Here is a 26,029-nt window from a genome sequence, read left to right as displayed (position 1 = left end):
CAACTGTTTGAAAATAAAATTATTTTCTCAGAGTTTGCTGGTGATGAAAATATCTAGAAATCAAAATTATTGGATGCTACTCCCTACCACAGTGTGAATTTTGTAATTAAATTAATAATAATAATAGGTCATATGTAGGGCCTTAATTTACTTCCATTGCATGGATGAGGTTCTCAATCCCATTCTGAAAATTTCTTCTCCATTTTGAGAGGTTAAGGGGCAGAATTATGAGTGAGTGTAATTTTTCAGGAAGTTTTGAGCGCATCTCTTCCTTCTGCACCAAGTGAAGGTGCATTCTCGAAGATGTGAGTAGTAGAAAGCAGAATATTTTTTGTTGGTCATAGATATAGGTTTCACCTGTTAAAAATAATGGCACCTAGATCACTGCAACCAATCAATAGACTCCAAGATACCAGAGGTTTGAAATAATTTACTGTTGGCATTATAATTTCACATCCCCTCAAAGCTAATCAATATGTTTCCAGACATTGGCCTCAATACCTCCCTTGTGCAATTGGATCCTCAATTTCCTCACTTGCAGACCCCAGTCAGTTCAGATTTGCAACATCTCCTCCTTGATCTCCATCAGCATAGGTGCACCACAAACCTGTGTGCTTAACCACCTGCTCTGCTCATTTTACACTTACGACTGTGTGGCTAAACAGCTTCACTAGCATGTTCAAGTCTGCTGATGACACCACTGTCATTGACTGAATCAAAGGTGGTGATGAGTCAGCTCATAGGAGGGAGATTGAAAATCAGGCTGAGTGGTGCCACAACAACAACCTCTCCCTCAATGTCACCAAGACCATGGAGCTGATATTTGACTTCAGGAGGAGGAAACCAGAGGTCTTTGAAACAGTCCTCATCAGAGGCAGAGAAGGTCAGTAACTTTAAATTCCTCAGTGTTATTATTTCAGAGGACCTGTCCTGGGCCCAGCATGTAAGTACAATTACAAAGAAAGCACAGCAGCACCTCCACTTAGGTGTTTGCAAAGATTTAGCATGGCATCTAAAACATTGACAGACTTCTATAGTTGTTTGGTGGAGAGTATGTTGACTAACTGCATCACAGTCTGGTATGGAAACACCAACGTCCTTGAATGAAAAATCCCACAAAAAGTAGTAGATATGACCCAGTCCACCATAGGTAAAGCCCTCCCTTCCAATGTGCCTATCAACACAAAGCATCGTTGCAGGAAAGCAGCACACACTATCAAGGACCCCATCACATAGGATATGCTCTCTCCTCGCTGCTGCCATCAGGAAGAAGGTAGAGGAGCCTCAGGACTCACACCTGCAGATTCAGGAACAGTTATTACCCTTCAACCATCAGGCACCTTAACCAAAGTAGATAATTTCATTCAACTTCTCTTCCCTCACCTTTGAAATGTTCCCAAAACCTATGGAGTCATTTTCAAGGACTCTTCATCTCATGTTCTCAATATTTATTTATTATTATTATTATTATTTCTTTATTTTTGTATTTGAACCATGTGTTGTCTTTTGCACACTGGTCAAACATCCAAGTTAGTGTGGTCTTCCATAGATTATGGTCATTATTCAATGATGGATCTTATTGAGTAAGCCTACAAGAAAATACATCCTCATGGTTGTGTATGGTGACATATGTGCACTTTGATAATGAATTTATTTATTTTCTCTTATGTAACTATATGACACAAGTGCATGATGGCCAACATGCCTGGAACCTAAAAATGGAAGATTCAAACAAAAGTTTGCTACATCTCTATACTAAAAGAAACAAAGGAATGGTTAGCTGAAAACATTGCCACAATCAGAGAAGGAAGACTTATTTCTTCGATTACTGTTTGAATACTCATCTCTGAAATGCTTGGGGCCAGAAGTGTTTTGGATTTTAGAATATATAATGAGATAGCCTGTGATCGCCATCATTTTCAACTCTGAATTTCTGTGCTACTGGTAAGCAGCCTTTGTCCTACGCTTGATCATCTTACCTATGTACTCATGCAACCATTTGGTCGGTTAGAATTTCAACAGTGATAATCTTGGCAAACTCATCAATGAATTTCTGTGCCGTTTTGTGAGCAACAGATGCTTTATCACCACAAATCTTTAAAAATTTAATGCCGTGCCTTTTCCTAAATTTTTGCAACCAGCCTGCTGAATGTTCACAATTACCTTTAATTTTCAGTTTGGCATATAAACCTTTGTTTTGTTTCATGATCAGCATTATTGTGAAGTGCCATATGTTCACTCCGATGCTGACAAATCCACTCATTGAATACACGATGGAGATCTTCATATTTCAATTTATGCAGTGTTTTCTATATCATTAACTCTTGTTCATTACGTAAGTGAGGTCTCATCTCAGAATTATCTGTGGTGCACAGAAATCTGTGCATTGTCTGGGAACATTCCCAGTGCCTTGTGGGATTTTCCATTTCTAACATCATGCCCGCACTCAAAAAAAAAATTCAGAATTCAGAGGTCTTCAGATTTTGGATAAGGAGTATTCAACCTGTATTTGTAACATGGTATCACTATACATTTTGTTAAAGTTTAAAATGTTTTGCTACTGAAGTATTAAAACTCTATTACTATTCTCTGTTTATTTTAGGTAATACAGTATTCTCTATTCAATAGAGAATAAATGGCACTGAACTTCTGTGCAAAAAAGTGTGCACTTTAAAACTCTTTATTGGCAACATGAATAGTGATCTACAGGCCTTCACTGGTCACTGGAGAAAGTAATGCTTCTCCTTAATGGAGAATTAAAATTGAATTACAAGACATTAAAAAAACAGCAAATTGCTTTAGTAACATAACAAGAATAAAAAAAACACAATCTGATTTCCCCCTTCACATCTTTGAAGATACAAAACGAAGGCTTCATTTTGCTTTCAAAATTTACATACTAAATGCCTTGTAATGTTCTAGTTTACTGCACCATTTAACATTAAGCTATAAATACACAATTCAAACATGCTTTCTGAATATTAAATTTACAAAATATTCTCATTTAAAATAGACAAGACTGAACAAGGGTTCACTTTTATACTGTAGACATGCACAAGAAGTACTTCACAAGTTAACCATTACAAATTAAACAATTGATGCTTCACCATCCACTTGCTTAACTGGTTCAGCTGACTGCTAAATTGCCCAAAAAATTCCTAGTTTGATTACTTGTCAGCAATGACATCAGATTTTCCAGAGCAGTAGTCCAGTTGCCATCTATTTTGTGCCAGCTTTATGATTTGGATCTACAAATACCCGTTTCCTCGAGAGATCGAAGGCTGAGGTGTTATGTTGAATACAGCAATAAATTTGATCACTAATGTCTACCTTAACTGAGTAGTGGCTCCTGAACTTTGAGAAGTTATTGAAGGATCTCACTGTGGAGATTCCCTGTTGAAGGATGACATTGCATATTTGGATCATGGTCATTCGGCAGCCTTTGTCTTGTGGATATGGGTGTAAGGGCATTTTCTTGATTGTTTCGTTGAATAAACTGATGATAGCTTGGAGCAAAAAGAAGATTCAAGGATGTGCTCAAAGCTCTCTTGAGAATTTACAATGCTTTCTGAGATCCTCCGCCTATGGTGTCTCCAAGTGGAGAAGGAACATACAGAATGGGATTGAAAACTTTGTCCTGTAAAAGTGTAAAAGTGGCACGAGTGAAACTGCTCACCGGCCAAACTCCAACAGGCACCTCCTATCCTACATTCTCATCAGTCACCTCCGAATCTGGTGCAGCAGAGAAGCAAGTCATCCACATTCCCAAGGGATCGAGGAGAAAAAGCACAGTTGCCAAAATTGGCAAAGAAAAAAAATCAATAAAGTGCAATACTGTACAAAAGCCTTAGACGACCCCCCCCCCACCCCACCCCCGTAGCCTTTGGCACAGTACTGTAGAGAAATGTACGTATGCTGCAAAGAAAAATAAATGCCATGGCATTTATCAGTGATGATAAACTGGATTCTGATATGGGTCTCTATTGTGGACTGAGAGTGAGAAGGGAGCAGGGAGAGGGGAATCATGGTATGGAAAAGGGGAAGAGAGAGGTGAGGGAGCAGGAAGCACCAGGGAGACATTCTATAATGATCAATAAACCGATTGTTTGCAATCAAATTACCTTTGCCTGGTGTCTCAGGGCTGGGTGCGTCTACACCTTGTGTCATATCCCTGCCCCTGGCACACCTTCTCTGTCACCTGCCCCACACCACTCCCACAATGCTCTGCTCTCACTATTCCCAACACTATTTGCTCCCACCAGATCTACAAAGTCACTCTCTACCCCACCTTGATAAATGCAGTACTGTGCAAAAGTCTTAGGCACTCTAGCTATATATGTGGGCCTAAGACATCTGCACGGTACTGTAGCACCTCCTAACTGCTGCTTATTAAGCTGTGCCGGAAGTGCACATGCATGCATAATTATCTGACATGATAACGTTTGAATATGCTTCCTGATGATGCTGATTTTCTAAGTTTCTACAGAATGAACGGAAAATGTAGCTGGCATTTTTAGTTCTGATGCATTGTAGCTTCAATGAACTTGAATTTATTCTAACTTTGAGGCCTGTGTACATGGAGTTTGCACATTCTTTCTGTTACGGCATGGATTTTGACCCACATCTGAACAATGTGTCAGCTGATATGCTAGTTGATAACTGTAAATTCCCTCTGGTTTTACTGGGCAATATATAAGTGTCAGGGTGGGGTTGATGGACATATGAGAGAATAGGCTACAGGGAAATAAGTGGGGGAACAGAACTGATAGTTCTGAGAGCAGTCAGGGAACTGATGGCATGAAAAGTTGACTTTTATGTCAGCTGAAAATAAAATACAAGAAAGAAACACTGAAGCATCAGTGATCAATATGGAGCAACAGCCCAATACAGTTCAACATATGAGGCTGGATCAAAAATCTGTAAAATCCTTGGAAGTACTAAACAAGAAATCTTTCAGAGTTTAATGATAGTCACGTTAACAATAGTCAATGGAGTATATACAAGCCCACAGTTCAGTCATCCACCAAATACTTCACGTTTTCCATACCCATTGTAAGGACGATCAGAATAGCAGAGGAGATTGGACTGAGGGAAGGAAAGGAATAAAATTCCAGGAAATTGGGGGGGAAAACCACAGCTGACAGCCTGTTCTATCACCTAGATATCAATGTATACTAACTTGTGCAGCAAGAGTGTAAATGATTTTGTTGTACAAGAGTGGTACTGAAACTCACACCCACCTTTGCACTAGTACCTGAAGCACTGGTGATCATTCCATACAGTGACAGGACAAGTGCAGAAAGACAAAAGCTCCAGGGAACATGAAACCTCTTGCAACTTGAAGAGTTTACAATTTTGAAGTGAATCTAGTCCCCGAGCAGACTGCCTCTTCAGGTACACAGAGCGACTTAGACAGCAACTGGCTCAGCAGGAAGCTTGGAAATTCACTTCAGGAAACAGTGGGAGACCATTACAAACACTTTAAGGAAAGACGGCATCCTGGAGAAAATATTAAACATCCACAAATCTAGAAACCCATCGGAAAAAGTGAGAAATAATACAACAGTGATCCCCAGAAATTTCAGAAACTATGAAGTGAATCACAAAGGAACATTTTCTCGGGCATGTCTTGCATTAAGATATTTTGTCAAGCAGAAATTATCAATTTGGAAAGAGCAGTGTCATTTGAATATTCAGCAGGATATCACCCACATCTATGAAAGAAAGGGTTAAATCTAAATTTGAGACTGACTGTATGACCATGAAGAAATAATTTTGAGAATGAATCACAAATAGAGATACAAAATACTTCTTCTGAAAAAAATTCATTAGAAAGCATTAGTACTTAGGTGACTTAAATATGTCTTGGCAAGCCAGGTCACATTGAAAATCAAATTTATTATCACTGTTTTATATGAAGTAAAATTTGTTATTTTGCAGCAGCAGTACAGTGAAAAAACATAAAATTACAAAATAGATTAATAATGGAAAAAAAGGGATATTGGGATTATGTATAAGGAACTTCCACAAATGTGATGACAAAGGGGGAGACGCTGTTCCTAAATCATTATGTTTGAGTTTTAAGGTTCCTGTAACTCCTCCCTGACCGTAGTAAGGGGAAGAGGGCATGTTCCAGATGGTGAGGTTCCTTAATGATGGATGTCACCTTCTTCAGGCCTTGATGTTGGGTAGACTTGTGCCCATGATGAAGCTGGCTGAGTCTATAAGCCTTTGAAGCCTCTCTTGATCCTGTGCATTGCATCTCCCACACCAGACTGTGATGCAACCAGTTAGAAAGCTCTCCATTGTACATTTATAGAAATTTGCAAGAGTATTTTAGAGACTTCCCAAATATCCCCAAGATCCTAATGAAGTATAGCCACTGCTGTGTCTTCTTCACAGTTTCACTAATATGCTCCATGGTGTCTCTTCGTTTCATCACTGCTTGTGGGAGGATGAATCTCAAGGTTGTATTCAGAATACATATTTTGATAATAAATATACTTTGAACACCAGATTTGTTCCTTAACAAACACAACTGATTTGCAGTAAAAACCTTCTGCTTCGTAAGTTTTACATTCACTCTTACTGCTGTTTGCATTTCATTACAGATTGAATTGACTGATTTGCTAAATTTAAATTCACCTGGTCTAGTTGTGGAATTTAAACATGTTTGAGATTCAATCATTTCTGGAATACTAGTCAAGCGTCATAACCACTATACTCCCATATATGATGTATGCATAATGAGTTTGAAATCCATTGAGCTGAAAAATGGGAATGGAATTAATGCTTTTTGAAGACCACTGCCTAGCAGTTCCAGTGCACCCTGTAACCTGGGCATTTATGGTTTGGACTTTGATAGTGAGATGGTGGTGGGGGTAGCATACTGGTATTTTCAAAGTTGGGAGTGGAATCACTGGGACATGGTGCAGGGACATTGATTGGTAGCTGTGCCAGATATCAGGGTGCAATGGGAGTGGTGTTAGTGTAATGGTGGAGAGTGAGTGTGGAAATCATGCCAGTACATAGAACAGCAGGGTTGAGTGGGTAAGACAATACTTGCAGAGTGAGCATTACAATGCACAAATAGCTTTTACAGAATTTTACTCTGCAAAGGAAATAATTTATTTTCATTCTGATAATGGAAGCAAGGTCACATTATTTCGTGGCACGTTTGTTTATTTATTTAGTGATACAGTGTGGAGTAGGCCTTCTGGCCCCACGAGCCTTGCCGCCCAGCAATCCCCAAAAAACCCGATTAACTCCAACATAATCACAGGACAATTTACAATGACCAATTAATCTACCCAGTGGGAGGACACCGGAGACTGTAGGAAATACCCACGCATTCTACGGTAAGGACATATCTTACAGATAGCACTGGAATTGAACTCTGAACTCCAGAACACCCTGTACTGTAAAAGTGGCACGCTAACTGCTTCTAATTGGTAAATCCATTATTAGGAGGTTCTACTTTATTGTGTCTCTTTGTTGAATGCTGAGTGCCTATCAGGGATATTGTTATTTATCATTCACTGAATTTAAGGAGCTTTAAATTTACACTCATATATTGAAAGGCAGGAACACTGAATGCAAATTTAATAAGGAAATTTGGTCTTATATTCTCCTGAGTTGCTTCATTCTGGAATAATGTTTATTTAAATTTCCTGCACCAACCTTTTAAGATGAGAACAGAAGAAATGGTTTGAGAAAGTGAATCCTTTTTCCCTGCCCCTCTTGTGTGAGATTGCCAACACTAATTGGAGTACAATCCCACAGGTACCGTCTGAGAAGCATGGCAGGTAATGGCAGGCTCTTGTCAAATAAAATCAACATTAAAAAATCATCTAGAGAGAGAGTGGTGCTGATTATTTATTTCATCGAGCCTGCTGAAATCCGCTTACTCAACCTGGTTCTTTCATAGTCTGAATGCCTCAGTATTACATGGATACTGTGTTTACCCAATGGACCATCAGTGAGCTGCAAATTGAATCTTCTTAAATACTTTATTTGGCACAATGAAATCAATCTTCCATTTTCTCATACAATTGCAATTTATTGTCAAGAAAATGGCTACTGCTCCATCTGTATTATGGGCCTTTTTAATGTGCTTAATTTAATTGGAAGTTTGAATAAAACATGAACTATATAGTCTGTAACACTGTAATCAGCAAGGTTAATTCAATAAAATAGTCAGGCATAATAATATGACTTCTTTCTCACTCATGAATTGAAATGCTATTCTCATTAAATGTTGAACAAGTGTTTTTGCCTATGTATTTGTGGCAGTTTGAAGATTGAGTGAATGGATTTTATAAGTCCCTATTCCTCTTCCAGTCAATTGCACTGGTGATTCATTTATGGTACATATCAAATTCTTGAAGGAGCTCTCCACAACCAGCTTCTTTTCCAACTGTTGCTTATCTTAGGCTACTTCTCCACCAATGTGATGTATTATACAAGTGCTTTTAAGCTGTAACTGTTTTAGCCTGGGCTCTTGATGAATGAAACCAAACAACCTTGCCATAGCTTCACTGTTGAAGGATTAAGGTTGATCAAGTGATTTACAGCGGTATTTATTATCAATACGATCTGTGTGATGGGAGCTTCCAAATTCATATTAAAAAGTATTTCAACACCATTAATAGTCTGAAGGGATCCACGCTTCCCCCACAGCAGCAGACAATCCCTGCAATCCTGCAGTGATGAAATCTATTACTGCATTAGTAGTGCTTCAGTTTCTTTCTGCAGTCAGTCATGTTTGTGGTCACTGCAAAGGGAAGACTTTCAGCTCCAGTTTGTCCCATATACGGAGCACCCCACAGCTGAGAAAGACAGGGAAGCAGCAGTTCGCTCAGGGCTGGCAAGATCACATGGATCAGGTTTTCAAATGGGCAACTCTTAAACCCTGACTGACAGAGATTGGAGGCTGTTTGTGCAAAGTCAAGGGTGCAGAAGCAATCCTGCAAAGTCAAATAACTGGAGAGAATGGCCAAACCAGGCGCACTTTAATTCAGTGCTGAGAAACCTTCTCAACACAGGTCTGGTAGATTTTTCATGTGGAAAATTTTCTGGGGGCATGTTGACAGCATCTTCGCTTATCCCCACTCATGACTTTGGCTTGTCGTGAGTTTTGGCAAACCTGAAATTATGCTCAAAATTGCTCTCAGGGTCCCTGGGGCTGATTCAGATGGATGTGAATATTTGCTTTTACCATATCGGGTAGACACTCATCTGGATAATGCAGCTGGTCCAGCCATAGGCTGCAGACTCCAACCTGGCGCAAATTCAACATGACATTGTGTACTTTCAGCTCTGGTGTAACATGACGTTTGCTTTGAAGAGACCCAGATTTTGTTTCAAAGCCCAAGGGCCTCAGTAATATTCATAAATTAGCACAGGCTTGAGATACATCTGGAGAGATCTCAGATACAGCCACCTGCTACATATTTCAACTGTAAACTGTGTACCATTAATTAACATTGTACATTGTCTAATTAGTAATATAATGGGAATATTGTTTCCCAACAAAAACATTAAAGTATATTTTTAACACCAAAATAGATTCAGAATCAGATTTATTTTCACTGACATATGCTGTGAAATTTGTTGTTTTGTGGCTACAGTACAGTGCAGGGCATTAAAAAATTGCTACGAGTTACAATTTTTAAGAATAAAGAAATAAGTGCAAAAGAGGAATAGTGAGGCAGTGTTCATGTGTTCATGCACTGCTCAGTGGAGGGGAAAAAGTTGTTCCTAAAGCATTCAGTCTACAACCCTCTGCCACTGCCACTGCATCAGTCTGAATGGCATCTACAAAAACATGACTACAATTTACCTCAATGGTGTTACGTAACATCACCCCTAACACTACACCAAATATCTCAATTGCACATGGATACTGTATTCACCCAAAACACACCAGTGAGCTGCAAGGTGAGTCTTCTTAACAACATTTTCTCACATAACATTCTCTCTGAAATGTGGCAAGAACAGGAGTGGCGTGACTCAATACTATCACAGAGAAAGTTGAGACGCCTGCAAGCTTTTCACCAACGGCCAACTCGTTAATGTTTACCTTCTCACATTGGCATCAACAGAATGGCAACGGGTGTTATAAACATATCCCTGGCTTAATTAAATTGACAGATGAAGTATGTATTTGAAGATATGCATGATTGGATTCTGAATACTCTGTGATGCCTGGCATGATGTAAGAATGAGAAGTGATGAGAAATGTTTTTTCTCCAAGAAGACAGAAAAACCTGCTTTAACCATCATTCTGACCAAACTTCAAATCCATTAATTTGTCTGTTTGCTGTGCATGAAGCATTTTTAGAAAGGTGGTCTGATATTCAGTGGGTAACATGACATTGTGTACTTTCAGCTCTGGTATAACATGACGTTTGCTTTGAAGAGACCCAGATTTTGTCACAAGTAAAAAAAAAATCCTGGTTTTAATCCGAGTAGAATTGTGAGCAATTTAACAAGCCTTCCATTCCTTTGAAAGTGAAAGGACAAGTTTTTCAAGTTGTAAAATTAGTCAGCTCCATCTTGGGCACTAGCCTCCACAGTACCCAAGACATCTTCAAGGAATGGTGCCTCAGAAAGACATCCATTATTAAGGATCCCCATCACCCAGGACATACCCTTTTCTCATTGTTATCATCAGGAAGGAACACACTCAGTGATTCAGGAAGAGCCTCTTCCCCTCTGCCATTTGATTTCTACATGGACATTGAACCCATGAACACTACCTCACTTTTTAAAAAAATATATATTATTTCTGTTTTTGCACTATTTGTAATCTATTCAAAAAACATAAATATTACTGTAATTAATTTATTTTCCTTTCTATATTATCATGTATTGCATTGAACTACCGCTGCTACTAAGTTAACAAATTTCACGACACATGCCGGTGACAATAAACCTGATTCTGATCTCAAATTTCATTTGCAACAATAATTCCTGTTTTAAATTTGCTTGTTCGCATCGTGGTTATGATCAGATCAGCTACAATTGTTATGATTCTCCCCATCTAATAGCTCAGCCTTAATTTGCACAGAAAATTGTAAATTGGGTGTGGTCATTAAAGGATTGATAGGCAAGAACTAAAATACAATGTCAGATACCATCATTGAAGCAGGAAGTGAAGGCGGATCATGTCAGAACAGGAGTTTTCATACTTGATGCGGCTGGTCAATATAAGCCCCACCAGAGTGATGAACTCTCAATTGCATCATCATTTCAGGGCACTTAGGTAATGAACAATAAATGCCAACATTGCCAATGGTATCCTTATCCAATCAACAACTTTACAAAGAGAAGTCTTTGATAACAGATGTACTGTATATCAAGAGCTTGGGAGAGAGACAAAGAGGATTATACACCAACAGCATGAAAAAGTATACATTCATACTTACCTGTTACGTTCCCAGTACAGTAAAGAACTAAACTAATGACAATTGTTTGATATACTAAAATACACTTTTTAATGACTATCTGGAGAATCCACATATGGGAAAAGAACTCCATGCAAACTAAAATGATATTGAAATTAAAATGTTATCAGACTGAGTAGGCTGCAGTTCTTCTTTCTTGAAGTCAGCCGAGAGCTGGCTTCTAAAAGTCATTGATATTATGAAGGATCTGTCAGAATTCATGTGAAGCAAATGTTTCTATTTGTGAGTTAAAACTCAGTTCATAACCGTAGGAGAGCCACTAACCGGTCAGACTGTGCTCAAAGCCCAACTTCATAGCGCTTGCTGCTGTCAAAGACTTCAAAGCAATCTATAAAATGGCCTTGACATTTATAAAGTGTTCAAAGGATTTAATAACCATTTGACAAAATATTGAAATTAATAAATACTATATCAGAATTCAAGGAATAATGTGTAAGCTATGGAGAGGGCACAGAACAGCTTGACCAGGATTCTGCCTAGATTAGAGGGTATGAACAAGAATGAATGGTTGGTCAAACTACAGTGGTTTCCTCTGGAATGGCAGGAGCTGATTGGAGACCTGATAAAGTTTACTCAGTAATGAGAAGCATATCTAGTGTAGTCTGCAGGTACCTCTAACACTAGAGGGCATACATTTAAGGTGAGAATGGAAAAATTCAAAGAAGGTTATTTTTTTATTTTACACAGAATGGTGGGTGCCTGGAATGTCCTGTCAGGTATGGTGGTGGAAGCAGATGTGACATAAGCACTTAAAAAGATCTTAGATAGACATATGTATATGCAGAGAAGAGAGGGATATGGACCTGTGGGTAGAGAAGATTAGGTATCATTAGCTCAATTAGATTGGCACAGCATCACGAGCCGAAGGGTCTGTTCCTGTGCTATTCTGTTCTATGTTCTAGAAACAGAAGTGCATGCAGCCCATCTCCAGAGCACAGCTCAGAAATGAATGGGAGAACACAGCACGGGTAACTCCATGAACAATTCAAGATGGCAGCACGACGCAGTTTGCAGTGGCCTCTCCGGAGTTGATATCTGTTATTTGTGAAGCAGGGTGCCGTGCACAATCCTAATCTGATGAAAAATGGACGTGGGAACACGGAGGAACATCTGGAAATCTCCAGGAAGGCCTTCTTCATTGCTGCTGCTGTTCTGAGGTCTGGGTCTCTGCTGGGAAGAACAGGCCCCCAGTCCTCGGGGTTGTGTTACCAGTGGCCGGCGGCGGGGGTGTCGTAGTGCACTTGGCAGAGGATGGTGCTCGGAGAGGCTGTGCCGCAGGGGATGGTCGGAGGCTTGGAGGTTCAATGGACTCGGAGTCTGCTGCGGTCAGGGTGCTTTCACTGTGTGCCTATTTTGCGAGGCTGGGTCCAGCGGTGCTTTCATTGTGTGCTGCGTCTGCGAGGCTGAGTCTGGCGGCGCCTTGGAAGTCCATAGCGGGGGTATTCTCTTCTACTGCCTGCGTGGGATGACGAGTCTATCGGGACCCTGAGGACTTGTGGAAACTGTGTGATGGTTTCTTTTGAACTTATAGTCCTTTACCATCTTTGGACTATTTTTACTGCGCCCATGGTCTGTTTTTTTTTAATCAATTATGGTATTGTCTGCATTGTTGTAACTATATGTAACAATGTGGTTTTGTGTAGGTCTTGTAGCTTTAGTTTTTGGTTTGTTGGGTGGTAGAGTTGGTCTCCTGACTTGGTGTGTCTGGGTAGTCTTGCTTAGTCTGGTGGCTTTGGAGCACCTTTCCGGAGAACGCACTAAGACAGTAGCGCGATATTAATATGCAGCAACCTCTCCGGACTCTGGAGTTGGGGATTGCCAAACGTTATGTGGATTTTCTAGTGTAGTCTGTTTTGTTGTGTGCTTTTGTGATATAATTCTGGAGGAACGTTGTTTCATTTTTTAACTGAATTGCAGATGTGGTTTCTACATGACAATAAACCGAAATTCAATCCAATTCAATTCAACAGATGGCAATATTCAGTATCTTCCAGCACATTAATGAAGGGTGTCAGAGAAATAGGCAATAAAAATGATAGATTTAAGGGAAATCTAGACAAACACCTGACAAGATAAAACAATGTACTGAATTAGCAGGGTTGTCAAGTAGAACAGGGCACTTCTAATTGATTGGTCTCTCTTTTGTCGTAATCGTATTTAAAGGGAATTTTGATTTGGAATGTGTTTGGTTTTCTTCCCTACAAATCCTGAATAGCCAATCTCTAACATTGCTATCATGCACTCACTTTCTGGACAATTCCAGCACAAGAAACAGTCTCTTCCTTTCTATTTACTTGATCAACTTTATTGTGATTATTTACTTATTGGTTGATATGTAGCACAGAATAGGCTCTTCCGGCTCTGAACCACGCTGCTTAGCAACCTCTGATTTAATCCTAGCCTAATCATGAACAATTTACAATGACTAATTAACTGGTACATCTTTGGGCTGTGGGAGGAAAGCACAGCAACTGAAGGAAACCCATGCAGTCACGGGGAGAACGTACAAACTCCTTACAGACAGCAGAGGGAATTGAACCCTGGGTCAGTGGTACTGTAAAGCTTTGTGCTAACCACCATGCTACCATGACACATATTTGAGATTAAAGAAGCTCAGCTGAATCCCCCCTACATTCTGTATCCTCGAGGGCAAGTGAGCCTGGTCCATGCCACTTCGATAATCTCATTCTTCTACACTAGATTCCGCTCTTCTGAATCTGAATTGCAATCTGTTCAAGATCAAGGTACCGTCTCTGTGGTGAGATGCTCCGAACTGAATAAAGATCGAATCATTCAGGCTTGTACATTCCAGACTGCTGAAGCTGAGTTGACTATCAGTAAATGATCCATTTAAGGTCCAGGTTTGAGTATAAGCTTGTTCAAAATGCCTCTGACTTTCCTTAAGGAGAAATTATGTGAGCCTTTGAAAGTACTGTTTTATTTCTCCTTCTGAATCCCCATTTTTTTTCATCATTGTTGCTCAGTTCTGACTTTGACCATTTAGAATATTTTACTTCCAACTGAATTTATCTGTTTTCAGTGGACGACCACCCCCCCCCCCATTGCCCAGAATGAATTTGAATTGCTTATTCTATTTACCAATGGCATTTTCATTTACTTCTGCTTCAATATCTGTTAACTGTCGTGTTAATTAGCTTGATGTTGAGCACCTTTTCCTTACCTTAGCCACTTATACAAGTGACAAAAGCTAATATCAAAGCAACACACACAAAATGCTGGAGGATCTCAGAAGGTTAGGCAGCAACTATGGAAATGAATAGATAGTCGACGTTTCAGCCAAAACCCTTCTTGAGGATTTGGACACTAGTCAGACTCTGCCAATTTAGTTGGTACCAATTACCTCTATTCTATCACTCATAACCCACAAATCAACTCCCTATGAAGCATCAGTTTGCAATTCAATGCACAGTCATTTATATTAATAATGCCTTGTGTGGAATTCCATTAAACCTCACAGTGAGTCCTGAAGAAAGCCAAAGGAACTCTATGAAGTCACAATGATGCCAAACTACCATTTTACATCTGGAGGATAGCAAGCAGTAGACTTTTGGGGATGAAAGCTCAACTGTGGCTCTAAGCTTTCGAATGGTTAATAGTTCATGATTGAAGAGAATGATCAGTAACTAACAAACCATATTAGTTAAAGTGCCTTTTGGTTTGGTGCTGTTTCAGAGAGTGGTGAAAGCCAATCTGCCCAAGAGTGTTATCTCATGTTATTTCTGGAGTCTACCACTAAACTGCTGCGGGTCAACTGGATTCAGGGAAGAAGCGGTTCCAATTACAGTACAGGCAAATGACCGCAGGATTTTCTCTGTTACCAAAACATAGTACATCAGCCAATTTACATTTGGAAATGATGTTAACTGTATATAAACCATGCACTTATGAGTCATGAAATTGAACTGATATTAGCATGTCCTAAATCCATTAACAGTCCATAAAACACACGTTTAAGAGGCTTGGCATAGTCTGACCACGCACTATGGAAAAGTAATATATTTTAATTGTCAACGTTCTGTATACAAAACATGGTGAGCCTTTGACAGACAGATAATTAGATGACTGTACTTCTTCCACACACTAATTGGAAGTATCCTTTTAATCCTTCCCTTTCCTGCATTAACTCTGCATTATAGGTTTATCAGAAAATACAATTTAAAAAGGTTCTTTGGAAAATGGCACTTCAATCAGCAGGAAAATTAGTTAAAGTTTTGCATCAAATCACCATAACTTTACATAAATAAATAAATTACCAATAGATCAGTGAACTACATTCTACATTTCATCAGGCAAAGAATGATTTATCATTCCCATGCAAATTAGTATCAGAAAAAAAAGACAATTTACAAATAAGTTAATAGAATCAACTTCTTAAAATTTCTCATCTGAATAATTAATCACCACCGTTATCTAATCAGTCATTATCTAATCTGAGCTCACTTGCTTTGCTTTCTTCCTGAAAGTGGACCTGCAGTACTGAGCAGTGGGCAATGAGATTCTGCATTTTCAAGCACAAGGGCTAAACTTGCACAGACTGGACTGGAAATTCATGATCTGGTGACACATTTAATTGTCAAATGAGGAAATTGGGAGACTAGAAAACAATTGTACAATAAGTTTATCAATTGTATAAAACATGTCATTAATGGTGGCTATGGATTGTCTCACAAACTCATCTGCCCTCAAAACACCAAGTAGGGATGAAACTGGTTAATTGGTAAATTGGTTTATTATTGTCATGTTTTGCACCCTAGCCATACAGATAATTTAATTTGAGAAAGCAATTAACAGAATGCAGAATAAAGTATTAGTGACAGAGAAAGCGTGGTGCAGTCAAATAATAAGCCGTCAGGCCATAGACTGTGAAATCTGGAGTCCATTTTATCAAAGAAACCTGCAGTCTTGCAGACGCACAGCAATTAACTAGCCCAACATGCAACTAAGTTTAAGGGATAACAGTGTACAGTATTCACTGCCACGCCAATAGCATGCACATCCCGAAGATGAATTGAAGGTTTCATTTGAAATTATCTACAGTAAACTGTGGAGTTTACTGACAGTGAAAGCTATGACAGAAGTGAACACAAGCTTTGTTTGGCATGTTCTGAGCGATGGTGCAAGCTCCTCTTGAAAAAGGAAGCAAAATCCTGTGACATCAGTACCAGATGTATGTCTTCTAACCAACTATGCTTGGCATTTTCTTTACACATTTTGCACTTCTATTACCTGGTGCTACTGCACGGTAGAAAGCAAACCAGACCTTTTAATAAACACAGTTGTCTGCATTCTGTATATATAGAGAAATTTAGAATTTTTTGTATTCTGTATTTCACCCTGTTGATGTTGTTGAAAGGCTTGCAGGAGCCATCCAGGAGTTAAAGGAGGTGATTGCCTTCAGTACATGGACCCTGGAAGAAAGTTCTAGGTGAGGGGGCATCAATGGTGTAGAGTAGGTACAGTACTTGCTTTTCTCTACAAGAATAGATATGAATCAACACTGAATCAACGGCGCTGTTTTCTCTAGCTGTTGAACTATAAGCATGAAGCACATCGACAAAGCATTGATTGATGGTCTTGACTTGGAAATTGAAGCTCAAAGTTCAGAGTTCAAAGCTCAAATACCCGAAGACTGTCATCCTCATTTTCCAGTGGGGTCCCATTCAAAATACCTCTCCCAACACAGATTGCTGAAGATACTGTACATATCCAGTTAGGTCTGCAATTCTGTTCTAAGCTGGTTGCAAGAGTTAGCATCATCAGCAATTTACAAGAAAACCAGCTGATGAAGGCATTTTCCATTAATTTACTACCTCAACAGTAACACCTGTCAAAATCAAAAAAAGCAACATTTAAGAGGAAAATAACTCAAGAGATGAATCCCATGTCACTGAATGATTTGTTTTTTTCAAAGAAAGTGGCGTTCCAGATGATAACACTGCCATGGCCAAACAAAGAGAAAGACAGAAGGCAGTGAACTACAGGTCAGCTAGTTTAAACGCTACTATTGACAAGATAATAGAATCGATAACCAAAGAGGAAAAAGCTAAGAATTTAAGGAGTTTAAATTCAATTAATCTAGTGAACATGGTAATATAAAAAGTAAATCAGAATCAGATTTATTGTCACTGGCTGACACACATGAAGCTACAATTTTGATAAATTTCCTCTAATTCTTTCAGGATGCATTGGGGAAAGTTGTTTGGGGGAGAACCTGTAGACACTGTGTGTCTAAAGTTTCAAGAGGCCCCACACAGTAAACTGGAATATAAACTAAAGTATTGAAGGAAATGTCTCAGAATGAATTAAAAACTAGCTGTCCAAACCCAAAAAAAAACAGGATTGGAATAAATTAGTCCTTTTGTGATTGAAGTGGAGAGAGATCTTGGTTTTCTTGTTCATGAATCAAATGCTGTTTGCCTTTTTAGCTACTTGTTCATACAGTGCCTATAAAAAGTATTCACCCCCTTCTGTGTTTTATATTTCTAATTAATTTAGATCACTTTGTAAAGATCTGTTTTCACTTTGACACGAAGGAGTTTTTTTCTGTTGATCAGAGTCAAAAAAAGGCAAATTAAATCCACTGTAATTCAATGTTGTAAAACAATAAAACTTCCAAGGGTGGTGAATCCTTTTTATAGGCACCATAGGTCCATCAAGTAGTTAAGAAGGTATTCATTGCCAAAGGGCCATTGTTTAAAAGCAAGGAGCTTTTGATGTTTTATGCAAGGTATATTATTTTTACTTAAAAAAGATAGAATTGAATGACTTTATTATTTACATGGTTCATATACATGAGGAATAAAAATCTCTTTATATTATGTCTCCGTCTAAATGCGCAACATGTAATTTGTAGTAATTTATAATAAATAGTATGTACAACAGGACAGTCAATATAATGTAGAAATACTGTTGTGTCAGCATGAATTAATCAGTCTGATGGCCCGGTGGAAGAAGCTGTCCCAGAGCCTGTCGGTTCTGGCTTTTATGCTGTGGTACCATTTCCCAAATGGGAGCAGCTGGAACAGTTTGTGGTTGGGGTGACTTGGGTCCCTAATGATCCTTCAGGCCCTTTTTGTAAATGTCCTAAATAGTGAGACGTTCACATCTACAGATGTGCTGGGCTGTCCACACCACTCTCTGCAGAGTCTGCGATTGAGGGAAGTACTGTTCCCATACCAGGCAGTGATGCAGCAGTAAGGATACTCTCAATTGTGCCCCAAAAGAAAGCTCTTAGGATTAGGGGGGCCCATACCAAACTTCTTCAACCGTCTGAGGTGAAAGAGGTGCTGTTGTGCCTTTTTCAACATATAGCCGGTATGTACAGACCATGCGAGGTCCTCAGTGATGTTTATGCCAAGGAACTTAAAGCTGTTCACCCTCTCAGCCCCAGATCCATTGATGTCAATAGGTGCTAGTATTAAGGAAATTCACTGGGCTGATTGCTGGGATGAAAGGTTTGTCCTGCCATGAGAGACTAAATAGTTCAGGTCTATATTCTTAGAAGTTGAGAAGATTGAGGGATGAGCTTATTCAAACATTGATCAAGGGGACATAACTACAAGATAAGAGGTCGGTCATTTAAAAGGCAGGTATGTAGGAATTTCTTCTCAAAGAGGGTGGTGAATCTCTGGAATTTAAATATTTGAGAGATTGAGGGGTCGAGAAATATGGTGAATTGCACAGAAGTAGAGTTGCGGCTTGTGAAGATCAGCTCTGATCATATTAAATGGTGGGGTAGCTTTGAAAGGCTTCTTGGACAACTTTAGCTCCTATCTTTTGCAGTCATATAATCCCTATCCCCAAAATCGAACAATAAGAAATCACTTATTTTTGTTTTCAGTAAAACTGCAACTCCCATCAAGTTTATCTCCACAGCACGGTCCAGTAAGTATTTCAAAGTCACTGCAACGTTTATTACATTGTGGTATAACATAATCTCTTTTGCCGTCTCTCTTCTGTTCTGTGGCATCTCTATTACATTAAGGTCTCCATCTTTCTGATTTAAGGAAGTCATTCTCAATCCTTGCTAGTCATTATCTCTCTGCTTCCCACTCGCAACCTCTTTTGTATTCTGCACTCATCCAGTCAACTCCATATCTCCAATAAAGGCACTAACTCAAGGCCATCACAAGACACAAGTCTACATGCCTGCAGGGTTGCACTAACTAGTCTGTACCTTGCGAATATACATTTATGCCCTTCCTCCTCCAAGACTGATCAGTAATAACGGACAGCATCCCCACCAATCTTCTGTTCCTTACAGTCATTTCCAACTTTATAGCATCCCCTAAATTAATCCTCACTTTGACCATGTTCATGCTGTACATCAACTGTTTGAAATTAAAGACAGAACGACAGGAAAATGCTCAATAATATTTCTATTGTTGTCAACATAGCATTTTCAATTTATCTTTCTGCAGTCGCCAGTTTTGTTCTTTCTAGTCTTTGATGCACTGAAGCCAGAGGAGTCCTGTTTTGATATACGTGTCTATTAATCGTATGAATGAGAAACAATTTAACAAAAAGGAATATTTTCTGCAGATGATGCAGAGAGGAAACATCTGCTCTTGTGTGGAGGTAGGTGTTTCCAATTTTCTGTTTACAGACAAATGTCCTGCTAAATTCAGATGATGAATTTTGTATTTGTATTGGCTCCTACTGCTGGACTCTCAGCTGTTTTAAACTGATACACTCCACGATGCAGCAATAGAGAGATCAATATCCTTCGCAAACCATTCTATATGCAACTGGATGAAATAACAACTAAAGGATTTGCAGGACTCAGCTCATTCATGTTGATCATTCTGTTATTATATTTAAAACTAAATATAAAGCAGTTCTCTGGGATATTTTGGATACACAATGTGAAACTACACTTGTTTCTGTTTGCTCTTGTTTCTGAAAATAAATATTGCACAGATGAAAAGGACAAGCAAATTCAATAAATGGAATAAAACTCCAGACATTGTTGGAAGTAGAAATGAATGAGAAAGAGTATCAGAATCAGAATCAGCATATGTCATGATAATTTTGTGACAGCAGTACAATGCAATACATAATTATATAGAAATAAACTTAATTACAGTAGGTATATTTGTATGTATATTAAACTGTTAAATTAAAACAAGTAGTGTGTTAGTGTTCATCAATTCAATGTCCATTTAGAAATCAGATTGCAGAGAGGAAGAAGCTGTCCCTGAATCACTGCATGTATCTCCTTCCCCATGGTAACAATGAGAAGAGGGCATGCCCTGGGTGGTGGGGGTCCTTAGTGATGGACACTGCCTTTCTCAGGCACCGCTCCTTGATGGTGTCTTAGATACTACAGAGTCTAGTACCCCGATGCAGATGACTAATTTTACAACTAACTGCAGTTTACTTTGATCCTGTTCAGCAGACCACCCCCCCACCCCAATATCAGGCAATGCTGTAGCCAGTTAGAATGCTCTCCATGGTATATCTGTGGAGGTTTTTGAGTGTTTTAGGTGACAAGCCAAATCTCCTCAAACTTCTAATGAAATATAGCAGCTGTCTTTCTTTCTTTACAGCTGCGTTGATATACTGGGATCAGATTAGGTCCTCAGAGATATTGACACCCAGGAATCTGAAATTCCATACTCTCTCTACTTCTGATCCCTCTATGAGGATTGACTTGTGTTCCCTTGTCTTACTCTTTCTTTAGTCCACAATCAACTCCTTGGTCTTACTGACGTAGAGTGCAAGGTTGTTGCTACATCATTATTCAACTGGCTGGTATATCTGATAAAAATTCAAATTTATTGGTGCTCTTGGCTGTGAAGAGTTACCATCTTATACACCAATCTACTTATTATTTTCAGACATTAACTGCATCCAAATCGTTTCATGGTAACACAATGAATGCAGCATTTCTAGAAGAAAGATTTGCCACTTCTCAAGGGAATTTAGTGATGGGCATTCATTTCTGGTTATCAAAGTGATCCACAGAGAGGAACATGTAAGCATCAATGAATTCCTACACCTATAATGCCCCAGAAATCACTGCTGACCAGAAATTTACCTGAATCAGACAAAGAAATACTCTCACAAGAGAGAACCTGCAGATGCTAGAAATCCAAGCAACACACACAAAATACTGGAGGAACTCAGCAGGCCAGACACTTTGATAGGCCAAGACCCAAAACGTCGACTATACTTTCTTTCCATAGATGCAGCCTGGCCTGCTGAGATCTTCCAGCATTTTGTGTGTATTGCAAAGAGATACTCTGGCCACTTGAACACGTTGAATGCCATGTGAACTATTGTGAATGTGTCATCTTATGATCACACAAGCTGGTCTTCTTATTATCACAAGACATCAGTCAAAGGTGGAACCCAAAGATCTAGCCTGGATGAGTACAGTTCCAACAACACTTGAGAAGTTCAGTCACAACTAAGATAAAGGAACCCACTCAAATGATGCTCCTGGCACATTACAGCTAGAACCCAAACTATCAACAAGTTGTATTGCAACAACCTGCCAATGATTTCACAACCACACATCTGAAACGACAACCTCCATCAACTAAAGGGCAAGGGCTGAATGCACATGCAAATCCCACAACCTGGAGATCTTCCCTCCTACAATGTGTACAGGTATTCTGGAATTTCCACACCCTCGGAGGAAATTTAATAACGAACATTATTAAATGCTGAACATCACAGTAACACACACTCCCAATGAATGAACTCAATGAAACAGAGTGCAGCAGGGTTTTTAAAATGATGTATTTTACACAGGGTGACAGATATTACATGAGAATTTTTATCCCAGATAAACTAGTAACCCTGTCAGGAATATGCAGATGTTTATCATAATCACTTTTATTTTCATCAACTTCTAGCAACTGCGGCAGCACAAGTATAAAGGGGTTAAAGTTGCTTTGCTTCGGAAGGATTTAGTGTCAATATAATAGGATGCTGTTCTAACTGTCCCTTCTAACAGAGTCCAATGGCCAAAAGTGATATGAACATATTGTTGTCAGAGATAGAAACAAACATGCTCCTTGGCATCATTCGGCTAAGCAGCAGAAACTAAATCAATAAAATTAACCAGATTAATATTCAAGCAGCTGTGAAATCCATTCCACAATACAAGCAGAGCAGATCCATAGTAACGTACTTTTAAGTTACTAGAGCAGAGTCAGTTCCTAAAGGGCTTGTCCAACACAAGTACTCCAGTAATGCCATTATCAGGCTACTCTCCAGTAATTATCTAAGTCATGCTTAGACGTCAAGTGCCATAAAGATTTCAACATATCTGTTGCTTCAGGGACTGTTGTATTAACGCAACTACCACATTCACTTCTACTCTATTACCATACAAATTGTTCTCTCTGCTTTTGAATTACTTTTCTATTGATTAGACAGCAACCCATTAGCAAGTGCAATGCTGACAGGAAATGCAACAGTAAAGGTTTTTGTTTGTACCTTCTGCTTTATTATCATGTCATTGATTTCTTCAACGTCTCCCACTGTCACAAGCTGAGACTTGATCACACGATCCAGCAATGAAAGCCAGTCTGTCAGTTCCACCCAAGCCTTGTTGAAGTCAGCCAGAGCAGGAACATCCGTGAGCAAAGAGGATGGCATGTCGAACTTTGTGAACGATGTTTCCGTGGTAACGGGCATCGGTGTCACCAGGGTAACTGTTTGCTGTGTGGTTGAAACTAAGAAAGAAAGAATAACATGTTCATCAATGTGAGAGATTTTTGCTAGTCATTTTCATTGTAAGCACAGATTATAATTAAATGTTATCAATTCACTTCTGGAGAATTACAACAGAAATGCTTAAATATATTGGTTGCCAAGGTTAGACATGAGAGAGAAGCAAATTCAATCATTATCAATTAGCTGTGCAATAAAAAAGTCTACACCAAACATGTGATTGACCTCCTTCGTGTGCCTATGACAACTACTTTTTAAACACATCGCTATAATTAACTGTAAGTCAAATCAAATGAATTCTGAAGTAACATCACACATTTAAGCCAATCATCTGTTACGCAGGAATACTTAAACTGCAGTTTTTCCTGTTTTTGCGTCATAATAGGCATAACCCTTGGTTCACAATAGCCATATGGCTTGGCTATATATAGAATAGCAGCTGCTCAGCAATATCTTACAATTTCATTTGAAAATAAGATACCATGTGATTTTAAAAAAACCATTTCTGCTCAACAAGTTCCAAAGCAATCAACATATGTGAAAATTAAACCGGGAATTGGAATTTTAAGTCCAATATTGTAAGACAGCACAATTTGAAACAGCATAACTCGAACAAAAATACTCTGATAAAATTTTGAAAAAAAGCCAAAGTTCAAAAGCACTCAGAAGTGGTGTTTAGGGATTGAATTTCAATGGCCACGGAGTCATACTAAACAGAAAGAAGTCATTTAGTCCACCAGGTCGATGATGGCAATAGTAATTATTTAAACTAATCTCACATAGATGTATTGATGATTTAAGTGCTTGTCAAAATGCTTCTTAAAGGTTGTGAGAGAACTTATCTCCACAACCTCGTTAGGCAGTGTGTTTATGATTTCAATCACTGTGTGGAAATAGCCACGTCAGATTCCCTCTAAATCTCCTACTTCTCATCTTGTAGCTCTCCCTCCACAGTTTAGACACACCACTAAATGAAAAAAATCTAACTACCTACCCCATCTATTCACTCATAACTTTGTGTACTAATATGGCATCTTCCCTCAGCTCCAGCAAAAACAAACTCAATTTATCTAATCTCTCTCTATGACTGAGATGGTCCAAACAGGTAACCTCCTGAGATTTCCGCCAATGCCTGCCGAGTTTGAATGTTTTTCCCGTGACTGTGTAGGTTTCCTCCCACATTCCAAAGATGCACTGGTTGGTAGGTTAATTGGTCATTGTAAATTGTCCTGTGACTAGGCTAAGATTAAATGGAGGGATTGCTGGGCAGCAGGGCTCAAAGGGCCAGGGCCTATTCTGCGCTGTATCTCAATAAATAAATAAATTTTCTCTGTAAGCTCTCTAGTGCTTCCTTTTGTGTGGAAACCAAATTTCACACAATATTCTGGTGTGGCCAAAGCTATTTTTTTTGAAGTTGCAACATGATCTCTCTACTTAAATTCATTTCTATGCTGAGGTGAGAAGGCAAGCTTCTCTTATGCATTCTGAATTGCTTCTGAATTTGGAGTATTGTGTGTAGTTTTTGGTCACCAAATTACAGGAAGGATATTAATAAGGTTGAAAGAGTGCAGAGAAGGTTTGCAAGGATGTTGCTGGGACTTGAGAAACTGAGTTACAGAGAAAGGTTGGATAGGTTAGCACTTTATTTCCTGGAGAAAAATGAGGGGAGATTTGATAGAGATATATAAAATTATGTTGTGTATAGATAGAGTGAATATAAGCAGGGTTTTTCCACTGAGGCTAGTGGAGGACATGGGTTAAGGGGGAAGGGGGAAAAGCTTAAAGGGAACATTAGGGGTGGCTTCTTCACACAGAGAGTGGTGGGAATGTGGAATGAGCTGCCAGATGAAGTGGCTCACTTTTAACATTTAAGAAAAACTTGGACAGGTATATGGATGAGGGATATGGTCTAGGTGCAGGTCAATGGGACTAGGTAGAAAAATGGTTCGGCAAAGCCAAGAAGGGCCAAAAAGGCCTGTTTCTGTGCTGTAATGTTCTATGGTTCTATTCTTCATCACCTAATCTACCTGTGCTGCCACTTTCAGGCATCTGCAGATGTACACCAAGTACTTCATCTGTTCATCAACATTCCCAAGGGACTCTACCAGTTATTTTGTGTTTCCTACCCTAATTTAACCTCGCTTAATGCACCTATCAGATTCAAACACCATCTGTCCTTGCTCTGCCCAAGTTACTGGTGAATTAACATCATGCTGTAGTCTGAGACAATCCTTCACACTAAGCAATTTTCACATCATCCACATAGTGTTCATGATTTCCAATATTGGAAAGTACGCTATCCAATGATAAGGTTCAATATAGTGCAAACTTAAGTGATTTTGATTCATTCTCCATTTCCTTCAGATCATTACAATCCACCAATGCCAGTTCAGAATGATGGTGGAGATATGTTTTGCCACTGAAGAGCGCTCAACATCTTGGAGCACAGAGGGCCCTGAAGCCCAAATTAATAGAAGAGGTCCCTCTTCTGCAATGGTGTGCATGCCAGAACTGTCAAAGGAAGTGAGGTATCATTGATGTAAGTAAACTGGTCAGAAGAATTTGTGCAAAGGTGATTGAGTAGATCATGTAGGAAGTTGTCAAGTGGATTATTGTGGGGAGAATCAAGCGAGAGCTAATTGTAAAATGATCTGACTATTTTTGCAGATTAGGGCATCACCAGTATAGGGTGGTAAGTGTGGAGGGCTTGGTCAGTGGCTACAAGCAGTAATGATGGAAGCTGAAAGGAAATACTTACTGTCAAGGGGAGTAGGCTTCTTGAACTCTCTGGCAGTGACTTAAATTAGGTGGTGTTGTAAAATCAATGCTGAAATAAGCGTCAACATCCTAAGTGA

At 39.1% G+C, this 26,029-nt stretch overlaps 1 protein-coding gene across 10 annotated transcripts in view; it reads right to left on the bottom strand.

Annotated features, from left to right (window-relative positions):
- The window catches only part of dmd (dystrophin), a 1,939,431-nt gene that overhangs the window by 408,443 nt on the left and 1,504,959 nt on the right, over window positions 1-26,029 (bottom strand). For all 10 annotated transcript variants that reach the window (XM_059968142.1, XM_059968139.1, XM_059968147.1 and 7 more), the window contains one exon: window positions 22,938-23,176. In XM_059968142.1, coding sequence (XP_059824125.1) covers window positions 22,938-23,176 — 239 coding nt within the window. The remainder of the gene's footprint in view (window positions 1-22,937; window positions 23,177-26,029) is intronic.

The sequence above is a fragment of the Hypanus sabinus genome, chromosome 4, assembly GCF_030144855.1.
Source record: "Hypanus sabinus isolate sHypSab1 chromosome 4, sHypSab1.hap1, whole genome shotgun sequence".
Taxonomy (NCBI): Eukaryota; Metazoa; Chordata; class Chondrichthyes; order Myliobatiformes; family Dasyatidae; genus Hypanus; species Hypanus sabinus.
The sequence above is the reverse complement of the archived record's forward strand: the minus strand, read 5'-3'. Positions and strand labels throughout refer to the sequence as shown.